The sequence below is a fragment of the Dipteris shenzhenensis genome, chromosome 23 (genome assembly GCF_047967505.1).
Source record: "Dipteris shenzhenensis isolate YYH24624 ecotype China chromosome 23, Dip_SZ_1.0, whole genome shotgun sequence".
Classification (NCBI taxonomy): Eukaryota; Viridiplantae; Streptophyta; class Polypodiopsida; order Gleicheniales; family Dipteridaceae; genus Dipteris; species Dipteris shenzhenensis.
The window spans coordinates 18,933,679-18,956,794 of NC_141618.1; the positions used below are offsets into that span (position 1 = coordinate 18,933,679).

General features: G+C 39.0%; 2 protein-coding genes across 3 annotated transcripts in view; both read left to right on the forward strand.

The window, feature by feature from the left end:
- The window catches only part of LOC147887081 (MADS-box transcription factor 6-like), a 193,723-nt gene that overhangs the window by 95,987 nt on the left and 74,620 nt on the right, over positions 1-23,116 (forward strand). The gene's annotated exons all lie outside the window — the stretch shown is intronic.
- The window catches only part of LOC147887082 (MADS-box transcription factor 58-like), a 28,295-nt gene continuing 17,310 nt past the window's right edge, over positions 12,132-23,116 (forward strand). For both annotated transcript variants that reach the window (XM_087394018.1, XM_087394017.1), the window contains exon 1: positions 12,132-12,437. In XM_087394018.1, the coding sequence (XP_087250144.1) occupies positions 12,133-12,437 (305 nt within the window). In that variant the 5' untranslated portion in view covers position 12,132. The remainder of the gene's footprint in view (positions 12,438-23,116) is intronic.

The following is a 23,116-nucleotide window of genomic DNA, read 5'->3' on the forward strand; positions in this document are numbered from 1 at the left end:
CATCACCAAAGTAGCAAAAGAGTCCAAATCATCACCGCATTAGAGAAGGGATCCGAATGCACATAATTACATCATGACCAAGGGATGTTCGAGTTGTTATCCAAGGGTTCCTTACTCCCAGGCTTGTAACTAAGTATGGGGGTATACCAGTTGTAGGCACATGCCCAAACATTTACAATGGTCCCCAAGGGGTTTGATGTGTGTGTGTGTGTGTGTGTGTGTGTGTGTGTGTGTGTGTGTTTGTGTGTTTCACCGACCGCATTCCCACAAGTCTGACACACAATCCAAGTCAAGGTAGTAGTCCGCCCATCACAATGGATTGGGTGGGACTACTGCCCTAGTTTAAGTAATATTCATTAAGACAAAATGGAATGACAAATTATCAGTCACAATCACAAAGAAAGTATAATAGCCATTTCTTATGGGTCATCTTAATACCCATTATCCTAGGTAGTGGATTCTAGCCAATAATTCAAAAGTAATGAAAGTATCAACCCTCTCTCAGGAGGGAAGTTGAGTATCCATAGTCATGGAAAAGCCCTTAGACCAATTGATCGGTGGTATTCATAAAGTGTGTCACACGAAAGTTTGTCGACTAGTTGGCCAAGGATATTGGTACAAAGTATCCAAAGAGCATCCTTTCTTTTCGAATTAAAATTAAAACCCTGAGTATACATCCTGAACATCCCTGATAAATTGAGGTTTTTCTCGAATAAAAAACATCTAAAAAGGGTATCGATCATGTCAATTACATACCATGGGCAATGTTTTTCTCCAAAAATTTGATGCCAGTCCAAGCATCATGATCTAGCAACCAAGAGAAAGAGTTGGTCGTATGGATCCTATGCCATAAATAGGCCTGAAACTCAAACAATTCAAATCAAGTGTAGCCATTAGACACATTGATTTTTGTTATTTTAAAATGGGTATACCAATGTGTGTTTTCCTATCAAAAAATTCTATACTACACTATTGGATGAGTTTCAAATGTTCAAGTACATCAAATGCAATCATATGTCATTGCCCCTTTCAGACAACAACAAATGGGTGTAAAACGTTCTTATTCAACCCCTTCAGAGAGAGCATCAAAGTGCTAATCATCATGAAAATACCCAATCATATTAATAAAGCGTCTAAATCATACAAAGATATTTAAGATTATTCTCCAACAATACATTCAATCTTGTTATACAGTAGCTGGAGAAAATCCATTGTAGAGAACTTGTCGTAATTTCCAATGCCATATCTTAAGTCCATCAAGACATGCCAAAGATTTTGAAATTGCAAATCCGATGGAGAGGTATGCCGACTCACCTGGCACCATCACAACCAAAAGAAAGTTACAACAATCCATTTTAGTTCTAGAAGCCAAGCTTCAATGCCAACACATAGTTGTTATCCATGTCACTCTATCTAGATCCACATTAATAAAATCATGGCATTATTGTAGCATAAAGTTTGGCATTAGTCATGAAGTAGTATCTTCCAAAGAAATCATAAACTTGGACAAGATAAAGAATCTCTCCTCTTAGATCAAGAAATCATAATATGAATGAAAGAAAAACTTTTGTACTAGAATATAATGTCCGTAGCTAAATGTCCAGTCCATAAATAGTCACCATATATCATCTTGAGGGCTCTTTACCTTTACATGTTAATACTTTGAAATAAGGAAGCTATGCAAAAAGGACTCCCCAACAATTCCTTAGGTTAGAGAGCATTGTCTCTTGGGAGTGCATCTCCCGAGGTGTTGGTAGGGTTGTTACTCTACGAACTTTAAGATATAGGCTATTTAATCTTGTGAAGACTCAAGACTAGTAATCACCTGAATGGCCTGATGTTGCTGCCTTGAATGCTCCCACCAATCGTGACGCCACAGCTCATGTTCTTTGCTCCGATGTCAATGATCGAATGCATGCATCTACAACCGCTTCTTGCTGCTGTTTTGTAAGGAGTCTTCTTTGTTCTCATTGTTTCTTCCTTCACAGATGTTGCAAAAGTGTCTTCTATTGCCGATTCAATACCGTGCTAGCGCTTTCCTTGACCTGCACTCTGTTCCTTGTGCCTTGACCTGCTGGCTTTTTGGCTTTCCTGTGTCGTAGCCTCTGTCTGCTTCTCTTGCAAGCCATGGTGAGCTGCATGTTGCCATTGATGCCATGGCCATGATCAGCAGTCTAGAATACACCCAGAGAAGCTAGCTGGTGAGGCAAGCAAAGAACAGAAGAAAACTTACCCGAAACAAGAAAATGGTAAACCAAAGTCTGCACAAGGTCAGGACCTCGAGGTATGTGCAGGTTGTAGGGTGTTTACAGGGTGGGGGCAGGTTGTAGCTACTTAAATCTTCTAACATTTGATGGGTGGGAGGTGTGAAAATTTGAAATTTGTGGGAATAAGGAAAATTTCAGCCATTGGTTTTTCCCCCTCTGACAATACACATCACTAGAATTGGATATCCCAAACAAGTGCAATGTGGCCTAAAATGTTTCAAAACACAAATAGGCCAAAGGGCACGCTATCGAGTTTGATGCTATGTATTATTGAATTCAATGACCATTGGCATGCTTATGAGCCATATAGCAAGCAAGTGCATGGAAAAAGAAACAATTCAAAATTGTAAATAGTGTTGGATTTATTAAAATATCTATGCACATGCACAGATTGCACTTTTCCAACTTCTCCCATTTTAGGGTGAATCTAGATACCAATACCAATAACTATCAATGTTTTAAGACCACCATGCCCTAGTCCCAATAGTTTGGATTCCAAATTTCTAATCCTTTGGTTTTTTTTCCTTTTTTGGTGAAAAAAAGTAGTTTTATATTATGTCATGGAGCGCACCCTCAAATGGGTATGCATCCTTTAGCACAACATTGGAGGCCCATTAACCCATGCATAATGATCTCATTTAGGTGTGTCCTTGGGTTGAGAAGAAGCTCACATAATGACTTTAGAATGATTACTTGGTTGCATGTATGTATAGAACAAAATTTTAATGTTTTGAATAAATTGCTATATCATATAGTCTTTAGGATGCATGCTTCACATGCAACATAGCACTTATAATGCTTTAACGGTCTCATTCTGAATTCTTATTCCATAATTTTTTGCTCTCTGATCAAGTTTGGAATGTGTACTACAACTTGAAGACAAAGTTTACCGAATTCCATTGAGCAATGCATAAGTTATGGGTCATGCAAGATACCCATATACAGGAAACTCCCTAGACCTCACCAAAAATGGCTACACCTAAGCAAACAATGACCGAGAAGGATGCAAAATAGCGCTCACACCTTATCATGAGTATCTAACACCATTTGTGGAGGCTTGTGTAACAATTTGGGTAGCAGGAGAAGCTAGAGAAGTTTCAAAGTCTCACTCTATTGCATATGTAATGCTATAGATCGTATTACCAGTAGTATCATGATATTCAATCATACGATGTTTTGTTGAACTTCTCGTTAAGCTGTCATAGCTTAGAGAATGCACTCCATATTTCTAAGAGTAAGTAAAGCCATCTAATCATCATAAAATTGTGCAAACAATAATTTCTCATAGCTATAGCATGGATGTTCTAGTTATAACCTAGAGAATGTAATCAAAGAAGGGAAGCAAGTCAAAAATAATATTTCAACATCTATGAACATATTTCATCTTCATAGGAGAAAATATCAATTGCTAACAAGGCATTGAACTAGAAGAGAATCGTCTCCCTTCATTTATAAACCCATGGCTGCATTGACATGGTGCTTTGAGCTATATAACAAAATGCAGAAGTCTTATCGACACAGTGCTCAATATCACTAGTTCAAATGTTGACACCATCGGGCCTCTATTAATTTTGTGTACTATTCTATTTGGACACCAGGTAAAAGAGAATGATCTTGAAAACACGCTTAGACATCCAAAGAGAAGGGACACCAATGTTGAGTACCCAGGCTCTAGTGCTTGCTTGATTAAGCTCCTAGAGTCGAGTCTTCTAAAAATCCCTTGACCCGACTTGGAAGTCTAGAGTTGACTAGCCAAGAACATGAATGGGCAAAAAAACTTAGTATGAGCACCAATAGAAGGCTGCCAGATGGTAAATGAAGTGTTAAGTAATGTCTATTCATATGGTCTCCGGGAGTAATTCCAACGTTTCGAATGGAGGGAGCAAGCATGGACTACTGAAGCCAAGAAAACCAGTGAAACCATAACAGTTGAAAGATTTTGAGTCAGCATGGAGCAAATCGGCATGGAGCAACTGACCTCTCTCTCCCTCTCTCTCTCTCTCTCTCTCGCTCTCTCTCTCCAAACATCACTTGAAACCCATCCACTAGAGCTACGTGATCAGTATTGTCATGATGGAGAGCATAAGGCTTGTCTATGGGTGGAGTAATCACAACAAATGTAGGATTTAGTTTGAATAGCTCACAAGAAATGTGCCTACAATACCTTTCATCCAATCTATGGAGAAAGGTCTAACGCCTTCTATTTTCTAGCAAGTTAAAGCAGTCAAAGAAACGCCATGAAAAGTGAAATGCTAAGAAGGGATGAGCATTTGTAGAAGAATTATGATAAATTATTAGTCACAATCACAAAGCAAGTATAATAGCCATTTCTTATGGGTCATCTTAATACCCATTATCCTAGGTAGTGGATTCTAGCCAATAATTCAAAAGTAATGAAAGTATCAACCCTCTCTTAGGAGGGAAGTGGAGTATCCACAGTCATGCAAAAGCCCTTAGACCAATCGGTCGGGGTATTGGTAAACTGTATCAAGTGAAAGTCTGTCCACCAGTTGGCCAAGGATATCGGTACAAAGTATCCAAAGAACATCCTTGCTATCCGAATTAAAATTAAAGCCTTGAGTATATATTCTGAACATCCCTGATAAATTGAGGTTTTTCTCGAATAACAAACATCTAAAAAGGGTGTGGATCCTATCAATTACATACTATGCACAATGTTTTTCTCCAAAAATTTGTTGCCGGTCCAAGCATCACGACGTAGCAACCAAGAGCAAAAGCTGGTCCTATGGATCCCATGCCACAAACAAGCCTGAAATTTAAACAATTCAAATCAGGTATAGCCATTAGATGCAAGATTTCTGTTATCTTACAATGGGTATAAGTGTGAGTTTTTCCTATCTAAAAATCTAAACTACTACACTACTCGACCATTTTCAAATGTTCAAGTACATGAAATGCAATCATATGCCATTTCCCTTTTCAGACAATAAATGGGCATAATCCACTCTTATTCAATGCCTTCAAACAGAGCATCAAAGTGCTAATCATCATGAAAATACCCAATCATATTAATAAAGTGTCTAAATTACACAAAGAGATTCAAGATTATTCTCTAACAATACATTCAATCTTGTTATACAGTAGCTGGAGAAAATGCCTTGGTTGAGAATCAGTCAGGTAGAACGCTTAAATGCCTACGGGCTGACAATGGTGGAGAGTATCTCTCTCATGACTTTCAGCATTTCTGTGATACACGTGGGATTAAGAGGGAGCTCACATCCCCTCGTACTCCAGAGCAAAATCCAGTTGTAGAAAAGATGAACCGTACCATTCAAGAAGGGTTGCAATGCATGCTTTCCAATACAAGTCTTTCTGGTGGTTTTTGGGCTGAGGCAATGAAGACTGCAGTGCGTGTGATCAATAGATCACCTAGTAAGAGTTTGGATGGTGGTATTCCTGAAGATGCATGGAGTGGCAAGAAGCCCTCTTACTCTAATTTGCATATATTTGTGTGTGAGGCATATGCACATGTGCCAAAAGAGCTTCGAAAGAAGCTAGATCCTAAGTCTAGGAAATGCATCTTTTTGGGTTATGGTGAAAGTGGAGAGATGGGCTATCGTCTCTGGGATCCAGAAGCAAAGAAGATCATACGCAGCCATGATGTAGTCTTCAATGAGAAGAAGATGCATAAGGCACCCATGAGGGATGTAAAAATGAGGAGAATCACTTTCCAGGATGTGAATCCACCTGCATATGTTGATAGACATCAAGCTGTCCATGCACCAAATGTGCAAGAAATGGTACCACCAAGTACTCCCACAGTTATACAATCAAGGGTAGATGATGGATCATCTATTGGTGGAATTGATGAGCCAAATGTGGCTGATATGGAGGTGGGACATCAAGCTGAAATGCCCTTGAGAAGATCATCTAGAGTGTCTAGGCCGCCTGATAGGTTTGTTCCAGGGGTAGACTATGTGATGCTTACTGATTGCGGGGAGCCTTCTTGCTATAGAGAGGCTATGATGCGCGAGGATCAATGCAAGTGGGAGTACTATGCAATCAGAGATGAGTTCATTTATGAAGAATAAGACTTGGGACTTGGTTTCTTTGCCACATGGAAAGAAAGCATTGCCATGTAAATGGGTTTACAAGATGAAGGTCACAAGTGACGATGTGCCTAGGTACAAGGCCCGTTTGGTCACTAAAGGGTTCAAGCAAGAGAAGGGTGTGGAATTTGATGAGATATTCTCTCCGATTGTGAAGATGACCACACTTAGATGCATGCTTGGACTAGTGGCATCATAGGATATGGAGCTTATGCAGATGGATGTCAAGACAGCTTTCTTGCATGGGGATTTGCATGAGGAAATTTACATGGTGCAGCGGGAAGGCTTTGAAAAAAAGGGCAGAGAGCATTTAGTTTGCAAGCTGAAGAAGAGTCTCTATGGTCTTAAGCAAGTGCCTAGAGAATGGTATCAGAAGTTTGATGCTTTCATTCAGTCCCAGGGTTTTAGAAGGAGTGAAATTGATCACTGCATCTACACTAAAAGGGCTAAGGATAACAGCCTGATAATCCTGGTACTATATGTGGATGATATGCTATTGGCTAGCAAGAATACTTATGAGCTAGATGCATTAAAGGCCAAGTTGCATGAGGCCTTTGATATGAAGTATTTGGGACTTGCAGGTCATATTCTTGGTATGCGCATCACGCGTGATCGGAGTAAAAAACTCCTTTGGCTTTCATAGAAGGAGTATGTCACAAAAGTATTGCAGTGTTTCAATATGGAAGGGGAGAAGGCAGTGAGTACTCCATTGCCTCAATATGTGAAACTGAGTCATACAGATAGTCTCAAATTAGATGAGGAAAGGGCCATGATGGCCAAGGTTCCTTATGCATCCGTAGTTGGGAGTCTTATGTATGCTATGATAGCTACTAGACCAGACATTGCATTTGCAGTGGGAGTTGTTAGCCGGGATATGGCTAATCTAGGAAAGAGGCATTGGGAGGCAGTTAAGTGCATCATGAGGTACATGAAGGGTACCAAGGAGATGTGCATCTGCTTTGGTAAAGCAGACATCCGTGTACTTGGGTACACAGATTCAGACTATGCAGGGCATGTGGATAGTAGGAGATCCACTTCTAGTTATGTGTTCACCTTTGCAGGTGGTGCAGTGTCATGGATGTCTCATGCACAGAAGTGCATTGCTTTGTCTACCACAAAGGCTGAGTATGTTGCAGCCACAGAGAGTTGCAAGGAGGCTATCGGCTAGTGGGAGATTTGGGGATTCATACAGGTGTACCGACATTGCATAGTGATTCCATGAGTGCTATTCAGCTAGCACGGAATCCGGTCTTTCATGCAAAGACCAAACACATTGAGGTCAGGTACCACTTCATCACGGAGGTACTTGAGGACAAGCGCATAGAGCTTGTCAAGGTTCATACAGATGATAACCCTGCAGATATGTTGACGAAGAGTCTACCTAGTCAGCAGTTTGAGTATTGTTGTGTATTGATGGGCATTGGATAGTATGCTCACTGGTTGTTCTCCCTTAAAGGCACATTGTCCTTTAAGTGGGAGGTTGTGGGGGTTAAAGGTCACTGTGCCTTTACCCCGGTTATGTACAATACTCAAACACATATATAAATGAATGAAAAAGAAGATTAGGGTGGTTCAGCACCCACCAAAACTTGTGTGGCTCTCTGTCTCTCTCTGTCTCTCTCTCCTTCTTCCGTTCTTGCTTCCGTTGAGAGCACTCTCAGGTTTGATCGACACAGTGCTCTCAATATCACTAGTTCAAACGTTTACACTGTCGGGCCTCTATTAATTCCCTCTACTATTGTGTTTGCACACCAGGTAAAAGAGAATGATCTTGCAAACATGCGTTGGTGTCAAAAGAGAAGGCAACACCAATGTTGAGTACCCACGCTCTAGCACTTGTCTCTCGGGGGGGTCACTATGTATAAACCCTCTATATCACGTGCGTTCAAGGCCTATTTTTAAAATCCCTTATCTATAATTTCTTCATTAATAAAATGTACCCCTTTTCTATACAAATCTGTAAATTTTTTCCAAAACTATTTTAAATAATCCCTTATGTATATTTATTTATGTAAATTGTAGAAATAAAAAATATCCTTATGTTGAACTCACGTGATAGGGTTACATATGATGAGTGACCCGCCTGAGACTTGTCTGATTAGGCTCCGAGAGTCTAGAATCTTCTAAAAATCCCCCAACCTGACAGGGAGTCTAGAATTGACTGGCCAAGAATATGAATGGGCAGAAAAACTTAGTATGAGTGCCGATAGAAGGGTGCCAGATGGTGGTAAATCAAGTGTCAAGTAATAGTGATTCATACCTTCTCTAGGAGTAATTCCAATGTTTCGAATGGAGGGAGCAAGGATGGTGGACTAGTGAAGCCAGGAAAACCAATAAAACCATAACAGTTGAAAGATTTGGAGTCGGCAGGGAGTAGCTCACACCTCTCTCTCTCTCTCTCTCTCTCTCTCTCTCTTTGAGCATCACTTGAAGCTCGTTTATTGGAGCTACGTGATCACTATTGACATGATGGAGAGCATAAGTCTTGTCTGCTGGTGCAGTAATCATGACAGCTGTAGGATTTAGTTTGAATAGCTCACAAGAATTATGCCTACAATACCTTTGATCCAACCTATGGAGAAAGGTCTGACGCCTTCTATTTTCCAGCAAGTAAGAGAAGTCAAAGAAATGTCGTTAAATGTGAAATTCTAAGAAGGGATGAGCATTTGTAGAAGAACCGACTTGGTCATTCCTGAAACTTGTGTCTCCTCTAGGCTCGTCGATTTGAGCCAAAAAAAACTGGCATGCTTTTTGTGCCTCATGCATGCTGCTCTCCTTGCACTACCCATCACTTAAGGATGCTGCGAGTTGCTAGCCAAGAATCCCAATTTACCATGCAAGAACAAAACACCTAGACGTCCACTATGAGTGTATCAGTGGCGAAATTTACTTGAGATATGTGAGGACAGATGCCCAAGTTGCGGATATGTTTACCAAGTCTTTGGGTAAAGATAAGCTTTGTCTTTTTAGAGATGCTTTGGGTCTGTGTGATGTACAATCTCATGTTGAGCTTGAGGGGGAGATTGTAGATGCATAGATGTATGCAAATGGAGATATCATAGATGTATGCATGTGGATATATAGTTGATGATATGGTGTCTTTATACTGGGTGTGTGAAGACACTTTAGGACTCTCGCAGTTGATAAAATATCAAGGTAGGTTGAAAATTAGGGAGATCTAATGTGATAATCATCATCACTGAAAAAAATTGTTTATTACATGGCTATTACACATCATCAATACTAGCTCCAATCCTACTCCAAAGGTTGGGAGAGTTTAAATTAATGCCTAGGGTATTGGTAAGTACTGCAATTACAATGTCCAAGATCTAACAAAGATATAGTCGATGTCATGTGACATCAACAAGCGATCTATGTCGTGCCACCAAACTCTCCTCCCCTTCTGTTGCCACATCATTTTTTCAGACTATTCTTTGGAGTTTGGGACTCATGGTACTGTAGCCTGCTTACTTCCTCGACGTCCCCGAATCCCATGCCTTCAGTTTGCAACTCTGCGTATTTGGCCATGTGTTGCAGCCTAGTTGTTTCTTTGCCACTGTCGATTCGCTAGTGTGCCAACTTCCAAGGATCAGCATGTCTCCATTCCTAATAGCAACACATGGAGCCCTCGTTTACCTATAGCATGAACTTTCTCTATGGCAACTCTCCCTTCAAGTAGTAGTAAGATATCTATCTATCTATTTATATATGTATATATATATATATAGTTTATTATTTTAGAAATTATTGATAAATAATTATAAAATCTATATGTTCTCTCTCTCTCTCTCTCTCTTTCTCACTCACTCACTCTCACGAGCGTGCACGCACACACACAATTTAAGAATAGAATCTATATTTTATAATATATTATGTTATATTATATATTTATGTCTCTCTCTCTCTCTCCACACGTTATCATTATATATATATATTCATTTAATATTTGTATTTATATATTTATATATAATCTATATTTCTTTATTGATAATGTATATATATACATCTCTCTCTCTCTCTCTCTCTCTCTCTCTCTCTCCATATCGCTCGCTCTCCTATCGCTCTGTCTCCTCTCTCCTCTTGTGACCGCTCTCTCTCTCTCTCTCTCTCTCCCCTTTCTCTCTCTTTTCTCTCCTCTGTCCTCTCGTGCTCTCTCTCTTCTGCCTCTCTGTCTCGCATGCTCTCTCTCTCTCTCTCTCTCTCTCTCCCCCCCTTTTCTCTCTCTTTTCTCTCCTCTTTCCTCTCATGCTCTCTCTCTTCTGCCTCTCTCTCTCATGCTCTCTCTCTCTCTCTCTCTCTCTGTCCTCTCGTGCTCTCTCTCTTCTGCCTCTCTGTCTCTCATGCTCTCTCTCTACCTCTCTCTCTTCAAATGTTATATACACACACGCAGGCATGCACACACCTCTCTCTCTCTCTCTCTCTCTTGTGTGCGCGCATACATAATTTAAGAATAGAATCTATTATACATACCCCCCTCTCTCCTCTCACTCTCTCTCCCTGTATATATTTACTTTTTAAATTAATTTAGAAATTATTTATAAGTTAATATAAAAATATATATTCTCGTTCTCTCTCTCTTATCGCCCTCTCTCCTCTAGTTGTCTCTCTCTTTTCTCTCTCTCTGTCTCTCTCCTCTCCCCCCTCTCTCTCTCCCCTCCCTACTGCCCTCTCTCCTCTCACTCCCTCTCCCTATATATGTTTATTTTTTAAATTAAGTTAGAAATTAATATTAAAAAAAAAAATTACTCTCTCTCTCTCTCTCTCTCTCCACGTGTTAGCATTATATATAAAATTATATATTCATTTATTTGTATTTACTATTTATATATTTATATATAGTTTTTATTTATTTATTTATAGGGTATGTATATACCTCTCTCTCTCTCTCTCTCTCTCACTCTCTCTTGCCCCCCCATGTCGCTCGCTCTCCTCTCACTCTGTCTCCTCTCTCCTGTTCGGACCTCTCTCTCTTCTTTCTTACTATTTTCTCTCCTCTGTCCTCTTGTGCTCTCTCTCTCTCTTATGCGCGTGCGCAAACACACATAATTTAAGAATAGAATCTATTATACAATATATTATGTTATAATAAATATACAATATTAGATATTATATTATATATTTATGTCTCTCTCCCTCTCTCTTCCCCCCCCTTCTCTCTCTCTCTCTCTCGCTTTGTCTCTCTCTCATTTCTCTCCTCTGTCCTCTCGTGCGGCGACGTCGATCAATGTACTGCTGCTCCGGCATTCCGCGCCGTCGATCAATGTACGGCTGCTCCGGCAGCACACGTGGCACGTGCACCGTCCGATCTGCCTAGTGCGAAAATCATCTCCGTCCACAGTCTGCCTAGTGGAAACTGCTGCTCAGCCTGCGACACGTAATGGTCTGTCCCCACTACCAGTCTGACTGCTGCCCCGCATGCGACATGTGGCAAGTGAGCCCTCAATTCCCTCCGAACCTCTCGTCCACATGGCAACTGGTTCTCTCCCCGCGTCCGAACCTCCCTCCAAGCCTATCTCCGAACCTCCTTCCAAGCCTATCTCCGAGCCTCTCGTCCACATGGCAACTGGTTCTCTCCGAACCTCCCTCCAAGCCTATCTCCGAACCTCCCTCCAAGGACGGAAGGGACGTCCACGTTTTAACCGTGTCCAATCAAGACAAACTGTCCTGGGGGCACCCCGTTTTGAACAAGAAGCTAGAAGTTCACAGCAGCGCCATAGCCACCCTTCTCAAGCTCAACTGCCCACCTGTTCTTCTCTCCGCCTCGCTCACGTCAGGCCCTCGTTCCCCCTCCAATCATGCCCAACAGACGTGGAGTCTTCCAAGCTCCCACTGACAACCATCAGACCTCCCTGCTGCCTCCCGAACCAGCTCGCCGCCTCCTCCCAAATGAGGGAGACTTCCCGAACAAGCGCTGTTCTGCTCCTCGTGGCAGACTACAGATCAGAAGGATCGACAACATTCCCAGTAGACAAGTCACCTTTTGCAAGCGTAGGAGCGGCTTGCTGAAAAAAGCTGACGAACTGTCCGTGTTATGCGACGCTGAAGTAGCTGTGATCGTCTTCTCGAGCACTGGAAGACTTCACGAGTATGCCAACTCCAGGTATGTCAAAGCATCTCGCAGCCTGTTCTTTGGATTAAACTGCGTGCAGGGAAGTCACGATTTTTCGCCCAACGTCGATATTGATTTCGCCCAAAGCCAATGCCAAAACATCTTCACAGCCAGGAGGCGGAGCTGTGTTGTTTGGCGTGCATGGAAATCACCCAAAGTATATTTATTATTCTTATTTTATTAAAAGGGGCTGGGCTGTCTCTTTTGCTACTAGTACATAGTGAAACCAATTTAAATTAAATCATTTACAATATCTAATGCTCTCCAAAAAGAATATCATTTATGAAGCTTTTGAGCTAAGCTTGCACACCTTCATGCGATGTAATGTCCCTCTTTCTAAATCAAGGTATTATGTCCCTCTTTCGTAAATCAAAGTCTTGTCAAGAATGATCATCCTATAATATAAGTCGGCTGGTTATTTTTAAGGAATTACATTTAGCCAATTAAAATGAACATTTCATCTTTAAAAATTAAATTACTTTTTCTCATAACACATTTACTTTACACATTTTAAATAGTCCCCTTGTGGAGTGTTTGTTGATGCATTTTGCTTACAATCAAGTTTGTCTATTTTGGTAAGGTCTTTTCCTCCTTTTTTATTTGTTTCTTAGAATCGTATTAAACCTAACCAAAAAAGTATAACACTTTGATACACACACACACATCCTAATACAACCAACCATCAATGGTTAATTGACAGCCAGGACAGAACGCTCTTAGCAAGCCCTTAAAGGGTCCTTAAACAATTGTCTAATTGTATGATCTTTTCCTAGCATAGTGTAGAATAGTCTACCAAAGGGTCCTTAAACAATCGTCTAATTATATGATATTTTCCTACCATAGTCTAGTATAGTCTACCATCTATTACTATATCATAGCTCAAGTGGCAAAAAATTTAACTTGGACCTTGGCTTGCATATTTTTTTCAACTAATAATGGATGACGATGACATGCGTATTGGAAAAAGATGATGTTGATCTTGTACTTTCCTATTTAAGAAAACACTCTCTAATGGAATTGTATCGCTTGTCTTTCTCCTTCTATCTTATCATGTTGTTTCCTTTTGAGCCTCCCCAGGATTTTTATCTAGGTAGATGAGTGAAAGAGACTAGAGAAAAGAGGTGAAAGAGGTGTGTGTGTGTGTGTGTGTGTTGGATGGACTATTAAATAAAACTGGGGATGGACCATTAAATAAAAGTGGTGAAGTGGCTCTTTTGGCAAGAGTAGTGCCATAAAAGAGAGAAAGAGAGCCTCCATCTCTAGGGAGAAATACCCAACAAAAGACAAAAGCATTAAAAATCTCCACAAGAGGACAAAAACTTGACTCTAACAATACATTAGGAGGATATTAGAAAGCCTTAAACAACCACTAAACCGAACCTTAAACTGGTCAAGCTGACCAAATGATTTAAAAGAAGTGGGATGGACCTGATTAGGAAAAAACTAATATGTCCATCCCTTAGACCATACCCTTGCAGGGCAAGGTAGAAAATGTGCAAAAAGAAGATTTTAAAAAACCCCTTCTCTTAAACCCATGTGCTATGCTTACATATTTATGAGTGATGCCCTCGAAAGTAGTATCAATTTGCTTTACATAGGTAAAGTTCCAATGTTTACCATGATCCATTAACTTGAACATCTCTCATGCCAATAATCACCACTCTGTAGCATGCCCATGAGAATCATTACTGCCATATTACATCAACAACACAAAATAATCTTTGTAGAATTTAACTAATATGATCCTATAAACTTTACATTTAAGCTTTTCATCTATACACCATTGCTTTTGGTCTAGAACTTCTGGCCCTCCCAATCTTTGCTTAGGATTGTGCAAGGTACACTTATATAACAAAATCTTAGATATAAAGAGGAATCATTTTGTGGGGAGAGGACACATGACTTTTCGAGAGAGTGACATTTACAAGGTGGGAATGTAGGTCGAATTGTAGATGCAAGACTAACATGAGAGCTTTTAGAGTGGCAATTTGAGGGAAATCTACCACTATGCATGTAGTTGCTTGAGTGTTGAGCATGTGGTAAATTGTTAGTCTGTAGTGACATTGTCATGTAGATGCACCAACCATGAAAGAAATTTGTTCATGTAAGGTTGGCAATGAGAATGAGGGTGAAGCGATTCTGGGTAGGGCACCCACCCATGTTGCAAAGGCCCTTTCTGCATATGAAGACCAAGTCACAATTGACTGATGTAAGCTCTTCCAAAAACATTTGATGCACAACTCTAGGTGGTTTGGAAGAGTGGATAGGCACATTGTAAGCTTGGATCACTTCTATGCATGATCAGGCACATACTTCTTGTTGAAGTAAGTGAAGTGGCTAGTATTGCAAATTTGGAATGGCCAGCCCCAAGACTCCTCTTGATGGGATCAAAGAATAGGCAGCCTTGGCAACTTGGGCTTAGGACTTGACGAATAGCACAAAAATGATGAGGTGAGTATGGGATCTTACTCTTTTATGACCAAACTCCCCTCCACCAAGTCTAGCAAAATTTGTACAAGGACAAGGTCTTCTGTGGTTCACCCAAAAGACAACCCCCTCCAGGCAAGGAGCCTCACCAACCCTCTCTTCCTACCAATGAGCCACTTTCTTGTCTCCCTATGAATAGCCTCCTTATTCAACTCTTGTTCCCAATCTATTTCTATTGCCACCACCAGAGCCCCAATAATCAGTTCCCTCTCCTTCCCATGAGAAACAACCCTCTCCATGTGCTTAATGGGTGAGCACCAGGGTACAAGAGAAGGGAAATAATGCTGGTTTCAATGAACAGTTGAATAATTAGGTGTTGGTAGACCCATCTTCTACTAATCAGCTTGAGGGCTAGAACAAGGAAGTGGAAATTTTGTTGACCAAGCCTATTCTAAAGAAGGCACTAGGAACGGGCATCAGGGGAATGTAGAGATGGAGTAACACAAGGAGAATGAGCTATCAGATGCTAATGAGCAGTCCCTTCTCAAGGACACCTACCAGTCTACTACAGAGCCACAGGGAAGTGAAGTAATCCAATTGACTCAGCATATAGCCTCAGGTGCTCAAGGAAACGAAACAGGTACCAATAATCTTGTAGGGCAAGCAAGTGGGTTTGATACTTGAGACATTGTTAACATCTAAGATTGCATGTATTAGTGTAAATGAAGAAACTTACTATTTTCTTGAGCCATTGATTCAACACAAATATCATGGGTGGGAAGGCTTTTGTGTGGGCACACTTATTTTCTATGACTTTAGTTCCTCTAGGAAAAGAGTCATGGCTTAGTCAGAGTCACTTTCCAAAAAAGTCCCTCTGTAAATGAAGGGAAATAAGCATTCTTGGTTAACCAATTACTTGACAAAGCTAGCTTGCTCCTATTGTAAGGATTTAATTTCTAAGTTTCTCTTCTTTAGTATAGTGAGATGTTATTTTATCTCTTTTCATCAAACAACCACCAAAGTATTGTGCAAGGAGGTCTTTTTTGGAGTGCTCTTTAACCATTTATGCAACAAGTCTTGAACACAAAACTCATGTCCTTTGCCATTACTATTTTCCTTTTGCCCCAATTTGTGACATACAATATGGTGTTGTTTCTGAAAATGGAACTTGGATTGTCATTGTGCTAAAACTAAGGAGGTCATGTCTTTTGTCAATTTATGCAACATATCTTATTTCAAACTTTAGGCAATATTTGATTGGAATAATGTGGATTCTGAGCTTTTGAAAATAGCTAATGCTTGTCTATAATGGTGAGTTAAATATGTCTCTTTTCTACATTATCTCAAGCACCATGCAAGTGCTATCAAAGTTGGATTTGTGTTGTTCTATTGTGAAGGCTTGTGAGAAGCATGCCTTTTTCTTGGCCTCTCTATTGGAGTAATTTGTAGGCTGGAATAAAAAGACAATTTTCTCTTGTGGCTTGGAATGGTGGGCCTACATATTAGTGTGAATTGAAATGAAAAATGATTCAAAGAATCCCCCTTTACCTCTTGAAAGAACACAATTGGGACATATATATTATTATTCACAACAATGCTTCTCAAATCCACAAACCAATTCAAAGATTCCAAGGATATCAAGCAGTAGACGCATAAATCTACAATATGGTGTTTAAAAGTAGTAATATTACATCAGCAAGTCATTTAGTTAGTTATCTTACTAGCGCACCCTAGACTTATTATTTGGATAGTAGTCTTTAGGAGCCTTAATAAAGTTAGAACTACAAATTCTTTTTTTAGTGTGGAAGCCCCAATATCCTTGGTATAATAAATCGTATACAAACATAGGTAGTTCATACGAAGTTGCATTGCAAAGTATAATTTGATATGAAAATACAAATATGTTTTCAAACCAGAAGCCCTAATTTCCTTAGTGCAAAAAATTATATATAGCCATAGGTAGTTCATAAGTAATTGCATCTCACAATGGAAGTTTATATGTTATTGCTATCTAGTAAAGAACTAGACTTAGTTTCAACATATTAGTAAATTAGCTATAGCCATTCATAGTACATAATGCCTAGTACAGGAACCACTACAGCTTTAAAGGATTGTACTCAATTGAGAATTATATTACTCAACTTCCTATTAGAGTGAAGATATTTCCATAAAATGTTGATAAAGGTGGTACTAGGTAAAACATTAATCGTCCCATATTTAGTTCTACCATTGAGGTAAAAATATTATTATCATAGGCTCTAATAAGCATTGACACCAATCTAATTAAATACTAAAAAATAGTTTGTATCTAGCATTTTTCGATAATCATGTATAAGCTATGGTTGACATGAATGCAACCCATGGATAATAGTTCAACTACGCAACTAACTACCATAGCATGCTGCCATATGGCCATGCTAAGCTATCTATAGCCTTAACTAACCAAATTATAAGATTTCTAGGTTCATGATAGTTTTCAGTAGATCAACCCATATCCGAATCCTGGAATTTCAAAAAGTTTTAAGTAATAGTGAAACTTATCAATTTAGTAGTAGTCTACTTACCAGTAGTAGCAAAAACACTTTTGTACATTCTTCTCCATCACGTTGCATGCATCCAAATATTTTGAAAGTCATGGCTATCTACCTAAACATTAGTAATAGAAAAAGTAAGACTTGGTAATATATTGTCCAAATAAATACTCTATAATACTATTTTTTTGAATGACAATATTTTCTGCAAAGGTAGTTCTCATAGGGAGCCTTCAAAAAATGAAAGACAAATTCTTTAAATCTATTAAAGAATGACCTAGAGGGTAGCATAGTTAAGAAAGTGTGTATTGAAAATTATACATGTAAGTTTGGGGAATCGGTTATTAATGTAGGAGACCTTGGAAAAATATTTTTTGCTATATGACCATACACCTCTTTTTCGAAGTGATACCCATAGTGTGAGAAAGAGAAAGAAGTATGGACCAAGGAGGAAGAGAAACCAAAATTTGGAGGAGAGAAGTAACAAAAAGATACAATAAATGCCATAATTAGAACTAGATAGTGTTGCATAATCCTTTACATAACTAGATTAGGTGGATACAATGATATTGAAAGAATACATCATATGAAGCGTTTCATGAAGAAATACCACTAGCATATGTTCTATTTACCATGGGAAGCCACCCAAACTAGTGGAATCAATGCAATTGTGGTAGATAAGCATATAACAAGCTAAGATGACATGCTTGAATATAGGAAATAAGCAAGGATGGAAATTGAGTGTGAGGTTTTGACTTGGTTTTGAAAGGAATCCAAAGGGTAGGGCCTGGAGTGAGACCTTGATTTCCTCAAAGGGCCCCTTCCCTCTAAAAATTGGACAAGTGATTTTCATTGAAATGATGTCCTATAGGCACTAACCTAACAAGCTGTGCCCCAAATATGAACCAAATAGCTACTCTTTGACAAGTAAGGTCTATAGAGATAAGTAGCTTGATTACTAAACCAAGCGTATGTTTGAATCATATCTACAACAACTGGTCCATCAAGCTAAGAGGAAATTAGTACATAGACAAAAGGGTGCATGAGACTACATCAATATGAGATGGACTTACTACTTACCACACAATTTTGAGGTCAAGTAGGTGAAACTCTAGGGAGGCAATCTTTGAGCACTTGCTTGATGAGCCTTAGGAATTTAAAAGCCAATACCTTAAACCATAGACCCAAATATAAAGAAGCCTGCTAATGGAACTCCAATCATCGTGAGACAACTGGACATAAATCTATTAGTAACCTGCCAAACAAGACTTTAATATAATAGTCTCATTATCATCTATGACTACACCACAAGACTAATATATAATAGCTTCCTTGTCATCAATGAAATTATCTCTTTCGGGAACCACAAACTACTCCCATTTGGGAAATGGCTTTGAAGCCTCATCTGTATCATGTCTGATGAGTCATACACCTAAGTATTGTACATAGTGTTGGTTTGCATCTCAATAGGGACCCATAAATGTGGGTTGCTCTCACTTGTTAATAGGGACCTACGTTTCATCTACCTAGTATTGATTCTCATCTCAATAGGGACCCATAAATGCGGGTTTCTCTTACCTTGTTAATAGGGGTTGGCCCAGCTTCTAATAGGTTTACGGAAGCATGCAACCATGTAAGTAGACATACTATCACCTATTGAAGTCAATAATTTTGAAATAAAGTCATATCTTACTTGATCATGAGGCCTAAACCCTGTAATGAACACCTTTGAATCCAACCAATTGGCTCCATAGAGGTCCAAATATCCAAGAAGCAGTAAGGACCTTAATCCTTTAGGCTTAGGTCTACCATTGAGCAATGGGCTAGCCTTTCTTATCGATTGCTTTGCCTCACTAGATGTTTTCTTCATGGAGAAATGAGTTGACCTTAATCTTTAGGCTTAGGTCTATCATTAAGGAATGTGTTGACCTTTGTTATCCATTAATTTTCCCCACTACATGTTTTATTCATATTTTAGTCATTTATGACCATAAGGAAAACTAGTTTGCCAACTAGTGTTTCGTAGCATCTAAAAACCCAGATGTAAGGTTAGGAACTTTTATCTCTTTGGGAAAGTGTCAAAATAGATTAATAGTGCCTCTATCTATGCATTCCCTCCACTCATTCCCCTCTAAACCCCGGCAACATGCATCTCAAAAATGAATTTAGGATACCATTTATTAATACTTTTAGTCCTCCTCTTCTCATCTCTAGATTTTGCTCTTTTTTTTGGAGTAGCAACCTCTATTGAGAATCATGGTTATTTGAACACTCTCTTGATTGTTGAGGGTGAATGTATACACATGGTTTGCACATAAAGAGTGTATGGACTAAAATGGTTTGCTTCTACTTGAAGGGGCCTAAGAGTGTATGGACTAAAATATAAGGTCACCTAATCTTTGTATCTGCAAAGCCTATCATATATAGTCTTATGTCTCCTCTCTCTCTCTCCGCCCATGCAAGTTGATGTAGTATTGTTTGATCTTTTCTAAAGATCTTCTCTTCACAAAGCTTCCCATTGTGCTACTCTATTCCTAGATTTTCTATAGGGTATCAAAGACTACTTAGGCTAGAACCATAGATTGTAGCCTCCTCTCTCTTCATTCCACATTGCTAATCTATGAATAGTCACCATTTTAGCCAGTTTCCTACCCTTTATTGACTCTATGTGTCTGTGCCACCTTTCATGTCTATTCACCCTTCTTCTACTGCTTACAATACTTCAATGCTATAGGGCATAACATAAGCAAAAATTCTAGTTACACTGCATTCTTCTTGTCACTATCCTCACACATAATAAGATCCAAAATAGAGTAACATAGCAATAATAGGCACTCGCTAGGTAGTATATTGTGAGTAGCAAGAACATTTGACTTACAACACACAGTAACAAATAACTTTGACAGCTTGTAACAATCAAAGTAGGGGCAGTAACAAAGAAAAACATAGTAGAGCAACAAAGATCACAAAAGACTAGTGGCCAGCAAATCAATAGAGCAAGTGAACAAGTATTAGAAAAACAAGAAGTAGCTAACACAAAACCATTACTGGACGTGGAGCTTAGAAATAGTGGACAAACTAGCAATCCAAGCTTCCAAGTGCAATAGTGCAAGCAAAATTGTATTATAGCTATAGTAGCCACGTAGCAACAATACAAGCAACTCAAAAGAAGGTAGATACTAGTAGCAAAATAAAATAAAATGGGGAGTAGTAGTAAAATAAAAAGACCAACAAGGAAAGAGGGTCTGCAGACAGCCATTTGTGACATAGGATATAGTGAAGGAAAATCATCATTTTTGTTCAATTAACCATTGTGTTTGAAGCTACTACTTGTCTTTTTGAATACTCACAAAGTTAGCCCTAAATTTTGGTGTAGATAATCACCAAATTTCAACTTGGTTAAAAATGTAAGCCTTGAAACAAGTCCCTTCATTAATTGGGGGTTGGTGCAATGCCCAAAGAGATCTCTTAAATAGAAAAGTTAATGGAGAGGATTACTCTACATTGCAACACTTGTTAATGTTTAAGATTTTATGGACATATGTCAATGGTGAGAAAACTCTTGGTCCAACTAAAGTAGAGTGAGGTTTAGGATAGTGAAAGATCATGAGAAATCATCATGCTTCCCTTTGATAAAATTATTGTCCATCACATTGACGAGCTTGTAACGAGTATGCTTAAATGGGATGATATGGAAAAGCTGTATAGTGCTAAAGAAAAGAACTCAAAAAACTCTACTTTAATAAATGTGACTTTTGACAAAAAAAATGACAAACATAAGGGGTTTAATTGTTCACTTTAAGGGGAAATGTAAAATTTTCAATATAAAATTATTTGAACCAGGACATGTAAGTTGGGCTGATTTATGATTCCATTGAACCTAGTGTCAAATAAATATATATAATGAAATTCCCCCTTTATTCCCCTTTATGTTATTCTTTCCTTTCATGAGAAAGAAAATATATCCTCCTCTATGTTTCCTTGGTTGGAGGTGATCCCCTCGCTGAACCTCCTACAAGCATTCATGTGAGGTGAGCTAATTATAGCTCAAGCCTCCTTCTTGTTGGGCATGAAGCTCCATGTTGGTGTTAGTTAGCTTAAGAGGCCATCCTTAGATAGTAGCCCCAAGCTTCAAGTCTGAGGCCTTCAAAGATCCTTTAAAGTATCATGGTCTAAGATCCAAGTACAATTCCCTTAAATCCTTAATGCATAAGCTCCAAAGCACAAAGGAGAAGGAATTGCTGCTCTAAGTGACAAAGGCATCGAAGTTTTCCAAGGCCCTTTAAGGGTTACCAAGGTGGACACTAGACAAGTGGATCCACTAATAAGCACAAGCATAAGAAGGACTCATATTTTGTAGTATGAAGATTTTTGCATCATAGTAGATGGATGAAGAAGAATATTGTTGCATCATAGTAGTGGGTGAATAAGAGTGACAATGTAGCAAAAGGTCTTAATATAATAGAGGGGTAAATACCCTCAAAATCCATATGCTAGATGCATAGTAGAAAAGCCGAGGTATGTTTTGTCCATAATTGATTTAGAGAGGATACTTGATTGCCCATGTTAGCATATTAGATGGGCATGTATGATTGCACAAGCCCTTACTCCCTATCACCTTCTCAAGTACATTATTACCCATTTAAAGCCATTACTCAAAATAGAGCCAAAAATATTCTCCTCCCCCTAGTCCTCATCTCATCAATGAGATCATTGACAGGAAACTTGAGTCTTGAGAAATTATTAAAATGGAACAATTGTTATATACCCAAATTCCCATCGTCTGAAGGAAAAGATCGTTAAGAAATGTTGCATTTTCCTTACTTAAAACATCTTCAGCAAGATGGGGATAAAGATTTGGGAGGGTCGACAAGAGAGGTGCTTGTTGAAGAGGATATGAGAAAGTTTGAGGATGAGGCTACATAGGCATATTGAGGAGGTTGCATGATCCATGCATGAAAAATGAAAATTGACATTAGGAGAGGAGGTAGCATACATGCTAAAGGATCCACTTTGCACCTTGTCGAACTTTTGGGATACTCATTGTGTTTATTTTAGTGTAGTTGGATTCTTCTACTTCATCTTAAGCTTGAATGAATCATAAATCCTATTATCATGAGGTTCAGTAAATAGTGGGTCAACATGGTAAGAAAGCCCTCATTGCTAGGCTGAGTGGCTATTAGGCCATCAAAGATTGTAGTTGCATGATCACATATAAATGTGACATGTGCTTTCTACATCTCCTTGCCTCACCTTATCCACCTACAAGTGCAAATTAATAGGGTCTTCACATGTGTCAAACTGATATTTAATTGCTATATACCAACAAGGGCCAAATCTTCTTCACGACATTGTTTTGTTTTACATACTAAACCTTGGCAATCCCTTCAAGAGAAAAGTGGGTATACTCAATGAGCAATAATACTCACTCCGAAAATTCAAGAACACATCATGCTACTTAAAAATGATCTTTCCTCCCATAAAAACTTTTGATATTCTAGCCAAAAGACGAGGGAAAGTGTCTTTCTATTGACTTCGATCTTGCCATTGTTTGCACATTACTATTTACGAGAGGAGAAAACAAATCCATAACCAAAGCAAGCTGATATAACCCTTGAGTACCTCCCTTTACTTCATTAAACTCCTCAAGTCTATGTTCGATCTCTTCTAATAACCTTTAATAGAGCATCTTGATTTTATTGGGCAAACCAT